General features: G+C 42.6%; 1 protein-coding gene across 2 annotated transcripts in view; it reads right to left on the bottom strand.

Moving 5' to 3' along the window:
* Positions 1-693: 693 nt before the first annotated feature.
* svild (supervillin d) overlaps positions 694-8,977 on the bottom strand; it is a 150,090-nt gene continuing 141,806 nt past the window's right edge. For both annotated transcript variants that reach the window (XM_084165650.1, XM_084165649.1), the window contains 5 exons: positions 6,813-6,968; positions 6,516-6,659; positions 4,338-4,450; positions 3,845-4,000; positions 694-1,104 (listed from right to left, as the gene is read on the bottom strand). In XM_084165650.1, coding sequence (XP_084021776.1) covers positions 1,018-1,104; positions 3,845-4,000; positions 4,338-4,450; positions 6,516-6,659; positions 6,813-6,968 — 656 coding nt within the window. In that variant the 3' untranslated portion in view covers positions 694-1,017. The remainder of the gene's footprint in view (positions 1,105-3,844; positions 4,001-4,337; positions 4,451-6,515; positions 6,660-6,812; positions 6,969-8,977) is intronic.

The raw sequence follows: 8,977 nt of genomic DNA, 5'->3' as shown, positions 1-8,977 counted from the left end.
ATCAGTAAGAAAAAATCCCATTTTAATCTTTTTTTTGATTGAAGTTTTAGGCCGCAAAATGTGAAAACTGGGCAAGGGTGTGTAGACTTTCACTAGGCACTGTAACTCTTACTCATCCACCACACACTCCAAGAAATTCAAAGTGAGGAGGTACAATACAGTCAGAGGTTTGGTCCTAGAGAAGCAGTCACACCATTAGCAAACACATGCAGTTGCTCCAAAGATTTGGGTCCAGTTTCCCGGACAGAGATTAACCGTTGTCCTGGACAAAAAAATTATTCTCAATTGAAAGCGCTTTTTAGTCCAGAACTAGGCTAATTCTCTGTCCAGGAAACCGGCTCTTAGGTTGTACTGTATTCATAATACTTAAAAAAAAAACAAATCTAGCACCTGGTTTGTTTTTGTAAGAACCATTAGTATTAACCAACTTTTCATTTCATCTTTAATTATACGTGTTAGTCTCAATGAGATAAACTCACTTTTGCAAGAGAAACCTGAAAGTTGAAAAGGCGGTTTCCCGGACACAGATTAAGCCTAGTCCTGGACTAAAAAGCTATCTCAATGGAGAATCTGGTGCCAACTTTTAGGTGATGGTTAACTGTTTGAATGACCCTATAGGGTCACAGCCATTCAACACAACAACAGACACAAAGACAATCTCCCACTCTTGACAAAATTGACAATGTTAGAACAGACATTTATAATACATATTTATAATTCAGGGGCATATGTAGTTCACTATAATGAACATAACCTCGCTGCCAAAAGGTAAATTTGCATATACTGTATATATTTGGCTACGATACATTGCTTTGTAGGAAAGGTCTATAAAATGGGCATTAAAAGAGGTTATCGTTTTAAAACAGACACAAGTCTGTACATGTGTTTTGTTCTTTCGGTTTACATGAAAAAACAACTTAATTTCCCTCAGAATACAAAACAGTATGAAAAAGGTGCCATATGGACTTTAAAATGTCCTCTTGTTTTTTGGTTTGTTTACAAAAAAAGGAAAGCTTTTTAAAAAAGGCCCTTGCTTTTCTTCAGGTTCTTCTGTTTCCAGTTTGGCAGGGCGTTGAATTCGGTGCGAGTCATCTCCAAGACACTCTGTAACACAGACATTCATAGGAAAATAGAATAAGTGTGATAGCAGTCATATTCATTACCATTATGCCACAGCACAGTTTTTTTTTTCTCGGTACCAGACAAAGCACTCCGGTAATATGATAAATGGATGTCATTTTCGCTAACAACCCAATTGGATTCTCTAAATAGCTCTCGAGTCATGGAGTGCACTCAGAATTATGACAAATTATTATACACACATGACAATGTGCATGTTCGAGATGGATGTGTGTATGTGGTTAAATGTACAGTGGGGAAAAAAAGTATTTAGTCAGCCACCAATTGTGCAAGTTCTCCCACTTAAAAAGATGAGAGAGGCCTGTAATTTTCATCATAGGTACACGTCAACTATGACAGACAAATTGATTTAAAAAAATCCAGAAAATCACATTGTAGGATTTTTAATGAATTTATTTGCAAATTATGGTGGAAAATAAGTATTTGGTCACCTACAAACAAGCAAGATTTCTGGCTCTCACAGACCTGTAACTTCTTCTTTAAGAGGCTCCTCTGTCCTCCACTCGTTACCTGTATTAATGGCACCTGTTTGAACTTGTTATCAGTATAAAAGACACCTGTCCACAACCTCAAACAGTCACACTCCAAACTCCACTATGGCCAAGACCAAAGAGCTGTCAAAGGACACCAGAAACAAAATTGTAGACCTGCACCAGGCTGGGAAGACTGAATCTGCAATAGGTAAGCAGCTTGGTTTGAAGAAATCAACTGTGGGAGCAATTATTAGGAAATGGAAGACATACAAGACCACTGATAATCTCCCTCGATCTGGGGCTCCACGCAAGATCTCACCCCGTGGGGTCAAAATGATCACAAGAACGGTGAGCAAAAATCCCAGAACCACACGGGGGGACCTAGTGAATGACCTGCAGAGAGCTGGGACCAAAGTAACAAAGCCTACCATCAGTAACACACTACGCCGCCAGGGACTCAAATCCTGCAGTGCGAGACGTGTCCCCCTGCTTAAGCCAGTACATGTCCAGGCCCGTCTGAAGTTTTCTAGAGTGCATCTGGATGATCCAGAAAAGGATTGGGAGAATGTCATATGGTCAGATGAAACCAAAATAGAACTTTTAGGTAAAAACTCAACTCGTCGTGTTTGGAGGACAAAGAATGCTGAGTTGCATCCAAAGAACACCATACCTACTGTGAAGCATGGGGGTGGAAACATCATGCTTTGGGGCTGTTTTTCTGCAAAGGGACCAGGACGACTGATCCGTGTAAAGGAAAGAATGAATGGGGCCATGTATCGTGAGATTTTGAGTGAAAACCTCCTTCCATCAGCAAGGGCATTGAAGATGAAACGTGGCTGGGTCTTTCAGCATGACAATGATCCCAAACACACCGCACGGGCAACGAAGGAGTGGCTTCGTAAGAAGCATTTCAAGGTCCTGGAGTGGCCTAGCCAGTCTCCAGATCTCAACCCCATAGAAAATATTTGGAGGGAGTTGAAAGTCCGTGATGCCCAGCGACAGCCCCAAAACATCACTGCTCTAGAGGAGATCTCCATGGAGGAATGGGCCAAAATACCAGCAACAGTGTGTGAAAACCTTGTGAAGACTTACAGAAAACGTTTGACCTGTGTCATTGCCAACAAAGGGTATATAACAAAGTATTGAGAAACTTCTGTTATTGACCAAATACTTATTTTCCACCATAATTTGCAAATAAATTCATTAAAAATCCTACAATGTGATTTTCTGGATTTTTTTTTCTCATTTTGTCTGTCATAGTTGACGTGTACCTATGATGAAAATTACAGGCCTCTCTCATCTTTTTAAGTGGGAGAACTTGCACAATTGGTGGCTGACTAAAGACTTTTTTCCCCCACTGTATGTAAAAACAGATTCCCTATAGATCATTTATTTCTAAAATAATAAACATTTTAAACAGAACAGCCTCAATTCATTGAAGCATTGACTCTACAAGGTGTCAAATGTGGTCCACAGGGATGCTGGCCCATGTTGACTCATATGATTCCCACAGTTGTGTCAAGTTTGCTGGATGTCCTTTGGGTGGTGGACCATTCTTGATACACATGGGAAAGTGTGAAAAACCCAGCAGCGTTGCAGTTCTTGACACAAACCGGTGCGCCTGGCACCTACTACCATACCCCGTTCAAAGACACTTAAATGTTTTGTCTTGCCCATTCACCCTCTGAATGGCACACACACAATCCATGTCTCAATTGTCTCAAGGCTTAAAAATCCTTCCTTAACCTGTCTCTTCCCCTTCATCTACACTGATTGAAGTGGATTTAACAAGTGACATCAATAAGGGATCATAGCTTTCACCTGGATTCACCTGGTCAGTCTATAGTATGTCATGGAAAGAGCAGGTGTCCTTAATGTTTTGTATACTCAGTGTAGAGTATAACCGCTCGGCTACCTCCATCACGTTCACTCTCAAAATATATAAATACAACTTTTATGTGTTATATTAACCAGTATTTCAAAACAATAAAACCTTGCTCCAATTGTAAAGCTATATGTAATGTTAATCTAGGTATATATTATGTCTTTCCTTTTAGATTTTTGGTGTGTTCTTTTATGCCCTATTGGATTGTTGTACATATCGTATTTTGATGTTGTAAATGTGTCTATTGTTGTTTATGAAAGATTTGTCTCAAATATATCAATACAACTTTTACATTCAGCTAAATAGTTTCAGTTCCACCTAGTATGGTTCCAGTAAGTTCCTGTACCTGGAAGTCCTGGTCTGAAAGGTAGATCTCCAGGCGGAGGGGGTCCACTCCTTCTGGTAGAGGCTTGGCCGTCAGCTCCTCCACAGAGTATTGGTTCTTACTCAGCCGGTTCAGGGCGTCCTGCACCAACGTCACTTTGTTGCGCGCCCCCTCCGCCTACACACACAGGATATCAGCAACAGCTTATCATACTCAGACTTAAAAGGAAAAACACAACATGCTATATTAGGGGAAGGCACCACCCTAACCCCTCCCCTGTCCCAAAGTACACCTTAGTTTACAATTTGGGCTGTACAAGATGAACTGTATGGCAACATGGAGGTATCAATCACTTTGCAGGTTAGCAGTGTAACATTAATCCACCTCACAGGAAGATTCCCACCCCTCCTTAACACAAAGACATTTGTGTTAAGTCTCTCACGATCAACTACTTTATTACTGACTAGAAGGGTATTCTCGTATTAGTTTGGGAGTAGGGCAGTCGGTCTCTTGCCTGGGTGGTGATGTTGGGATCTCTCTCCCAGTAGGGGAAGATGTTGGTGAAGGTCAGTGGTTCAGAGCCCGCTAGGACCAGGTAGGCCTGAGGGGGGCGGCGAGAGTTCTTCTCTGAAATACGACAGCACAACACACAACATTATCAATAGTCAACTCAACTACCACAACCTTCATATACATACAACACAACATTATCAATAGTAATCTCAACTACCACAACCTTCATATACAGTGGGGAGAACAAGTATTTGATACACTGCCGATTTTGCAGGTTTTCCTACTTACAAAGCATGTAGAGGTCTGTAATTTTTATCATAGGTACACTTCAACTGTGAGAGACGGAATCTAAAACAAAGATCCAGAAAATCACATTGTATGATTTTTAAGTAAATAATTTGCATTTTATTGCATGACATAAGTATTTGATCACCTACCAACCAGTAAGAATTCCGGCTCTCACAGACCTGTTAGTTTTTCTTTAAGAAGCCCTCCTGTTCTCCACTCATTACCTGTATTAACTGCACCTGTTTGAACTCGTTACCTGTATAAAAGACACATGTCCACACACTCAATCAAACAGACTCCAACCTCTCCACAATGGCCAAGACCAGAGAGCTGTGTAAGGACATCAGGGATAAAATTGTAGACCTGCACAAGGCTGGGATGGGCTACAGGACAATAGGCAAGCAGCTTGGTGAGAAGGGAACAGCTGTTGGCGCAATTATTAGAAAATGGAAGAAGTTCAAGATGACGGTCAATCAACCTCGGTCTGGTGCTCCATGCATGATCTCACCTCGTGGGGCATCAATGATAATGAGGAAGGTGAGGGATCAGCCCAGAACTACACGGCAGGACCTGGTCAATGACCTGAAGAGAGCTGGGACCACAGTCTCAAAGAAAACCATTAGTAACACACTACGCCGTCATGGATTAAAATCCTGCAGCGCACGCAAGGTCCCCCTGCTCAAGCCAGCGCATGTCCAGGCCCATCTGAAGTTTGCCAATGACCATCTGGATGATCCAGAGGAGGAATGGGAGAAGGTCATGTGGTCTGATGAGACAAAAATAGAGCTTTTTGGTCTAAACTCCACTCGCCGTGTTTGGAGGAAGAAGAAGGATGAGTACAACCCCAAGAACACCATCCCAACCATGAAGCATGGAGGTGCAAACATCATTCTTTGGGGATGCTTTTCTGCAAAGGGGAAAGGACGACTGCACTGTATTGAGGGGAGGATGGATGGGGCCATGTATCGCGAGATCTTGGCCAACAACCTCCTTCCCTCAGTAAGAGCATTGAAGATGGGTCGTGGCTGGGTCTTCCAGCATGACAACGACCCGAAACACACAGCAAGGGAAACTAAGGAGTGGCTCCGTAAGAAGCATCTCAAGGTCCTGGAGTGGCCAAAACAGTCCAGACCTGAACCCAATAGAAAATCTTTGGAGGGAGCTGAAAGTCCGTATTGCCCAGCGACAGCCCCGAAACCTGATGGATCTGGAGAAGGTCTGTATGGAGGAGTGGGCCAAAATCCCTGCTGCAGTGTGTGCAAACCTGGTGAAGACCTACAGGAAACGTATGATCTCTGTAATTACAATCAAAGGTTTCTGTACCAAATATTAAGTTCTGCTTTTCTGATGTATCAAATACTTATGTCATGCAATAAAATGCAAATTAATTACTTAAAAATCATACAATGTGATTTTCTGGATTATTGTTTTAGATTCCGTCTCTCACAGTTGAAGTGTACCTATGATAAAAATTACAGACCTCTACATGCTTTGTAAGTAGGAAAACCTGCAAAATCGGCAGTGTATCAAATACTTGTTCTCCCCACTGTACATATAACACATTATCAATAGTAACCTCAACTACCACAACCTTCATATACATATGACACAACATTATCAATAGTCAACTCAACTATCACAACCTTAATTTACATATAACACATTATCAATAGTAACCTCAACTACTATATCATATTCACTACATCTACTTAAACATATAAATACACAAAACCTAAACTAACAGCACTGTGTCAATATAGCCTCTGTTGAGTCTAATAAATATAATAATGATCATAATACATTAGATTTAACTATCTCTTTTTCCTTTCTCTTATGCTTCTGTTCACCTCTCTGTCAACGTCTTCCTTCACTCTCGTGACCTCTGACTGACCTTTGCAGTACTGCAGCACAGTCTCCATGGCACACTTCTTCTGGTTCTCCCAGCGGATCTTGGCTGAGCCTGTACACTCTCCGTCGTCGGGCTGCCGGCCCTGCCACAGGTACACCTCCATACGGTTATCTAGCATGAAGAGGGCTGGAGGGAGACAGAGTAAGGGAGATGGAGGGAGATGAATGAAAGAGAGGTGTAGAAAGCAGAGAGGGCGTGTGCATGCAATAAATATTGAGGACAGAAACAGAACGAGTAAGAAGAGCGCTAGAGATAGAGCTATCCATCCAGGGTCTGTACCTGGCTGTTGTGCAGAGTAGAGGTTCTCCTGGAGGAAGGGCATGGCCATGACAGCCCCTGTCACACGGGCCGGGCTCAGCAGTTCCTCCCCCTCAAATACCCCTGAGCTGGCGCTCAGACAGAACAGACGCGGGGTGAAGTTGTACTTCCCTGGATCTGGACCAAACAACAACATACAGGTGAAAAACAACAACAACAACAACAACACAGCTGACTGAGGTAAGCTGGATGTGTAGCAAGTGCAGGACAATAGCAACATATAATATCCTATAATAATTATCTGGCAGATGCTAATATCCAAAGAGACATACTCAATACATATAGTCAGTATAGTGTGTGTTATAGTAAGGAATAGTGTTACAATAAGGAGTGTGTGTTACAATAAGGCATGTGCATTACGGTAAGGAGTGCGTGTTACGGTAAGTAGGAAATGTTACGGAATGAGTATGTGGTATGTAGAAACTATGTGTGTTACACTCAGGAGTGTGTTACGGTACGGTTAGTGTGAGTTACGATAAAGAGTGTGTTACCATCCAGGGAGCGTATGTTATGATAAGATGTGTATGTTACGGTACAGTAAGAATGTGTTGCGGTAAGGAGTCAGTTTATGTTATGGTATTGGAGCCTAGTGCATTCGGAAAGTATTCAGACCCCTTGACTTTTTCCACATTGTTACGTTACAGCCGTATTCTAAAAGATTAAACACATTTTTTTTATATACACAATACCCCTTAATGACAAAACGAAAAACTGGTTTTTAGAATTTTTAGCAAATTTATAAAAATAAAAAAACAGAAATACCTTATTTACATAAGTATCGAGACCCTTTGCTATGGGACTCAAAATTTAACTCCGGTGCATCCACTTTCCATTGATCATCCTTGAGATGTTTCTACAACTTGATTGGAGTCCACCTGTGGTCAATTCAATTGATTGGACATGATTTGGAAAGGCACATGATTTGGAAAGGCACACACCTGTCGATATAAGGTCCCACATTTGACCGTGCATGTCAGACCAGAAACCAAGCCATGAGGTCGAAGGAATTGTCCGCAGAGCTCCGAGACAGGATTGTGTCGAGGCACAGATATGGGGAAGGGTACCAAACAATTTCTGCAGCATTGAAGGTCCCCAAGAATACAGTGGCCTCCATCACTCTTAAATGGAAGAAGTTTGGCACCAAGACTCTTCCTAGAGCTGGCCACCCGCCCAAACTCAGCAATCGGGCAGAAGGGCCTTGGCCAGGGAGTTGACCAAGAACCCGATGGTCACCGTGACAGCGCTCCAGAGTTCCTCTGTGGAGATGGGAGAACTTTCCAGAAGGACAACCATCTCTGCAGCACTCCACCAATCAGGCCTTTATGGTTGAGTGGCCAGATGGAAGCCACTCCTCAGTAAGGCACATGACAGCCCGCTTGGAGTTTGCCAAAAGGCACCTAAAGGACTCTCAGACCTTGAGAAACAAGATTCTCTGGTCTGATGAAACCAAGATTGAACTCTTTGGCCTGAATGCCAAGCGTCACGTCTGGAGAAAACCTGGCACCATCCTACGGTGAAGCATGGTGGTGGCAGCATCATGCTGTGGAGAGGTTTTTCAGGGGCAGGGACTGAGAGACTAGTCAGGATCAAGGGAAATATGAATGGAGCAAAGTACAGAGAGATCCTTGATGAAAACCTGCTCCAGAGCGCTCAGGACCACAGACTGGGGCGAAGGTTCACCTTACAACAGGACAACGACCCTAAGCACACAGCCAAGACAATGCAGGAGTGGCTTCGGGACAAGTCTCTGAATGTCCTTGAGTGGCCCAGCCAGAGCCCGGACTTGAACCCCATCGAACATCTCTGGAGAGACCTGAAAATAGCTGTGCAGCGACACTCCTCATTCAACCTGACAGAGCTTGAGAGGATCTGCAGAGAAGAATGGGAGAAACTCCCCAAATACAGGTGTGCCAAGCTTGTAGCATAATACCCAAGAAGACTTGAGGCTGTAATTGCTGCCAAAGATGCTTCAACAAAGTACTGAGTAAAGGGTCTGAATACTTACGTAAATGTATATTTCAGTTTTTTATTTTAAAAAACAAAAAACAGTTTTTGCTTTGTCATTATGGGGTATTGTGTGTAGATTGATGATGGAAAAAAACAATTGAATCAATTTGAGAAAAAGT

Source organism: Coregonus lavaretus (assembly GCF_964263955.1).
Source record: "Coregonus lavaretus genome assembly, chromosome: 1".
Lineage (NCBI taxonomy): Eukaryota > Metazoa > Chordata > Actinopteri > Salmoniformes > Salmonidae > Coregonus > Coregonus lavaretus.
This window is presented reverse-complemented; position numbering and strand designations above follow the sequence as displayed.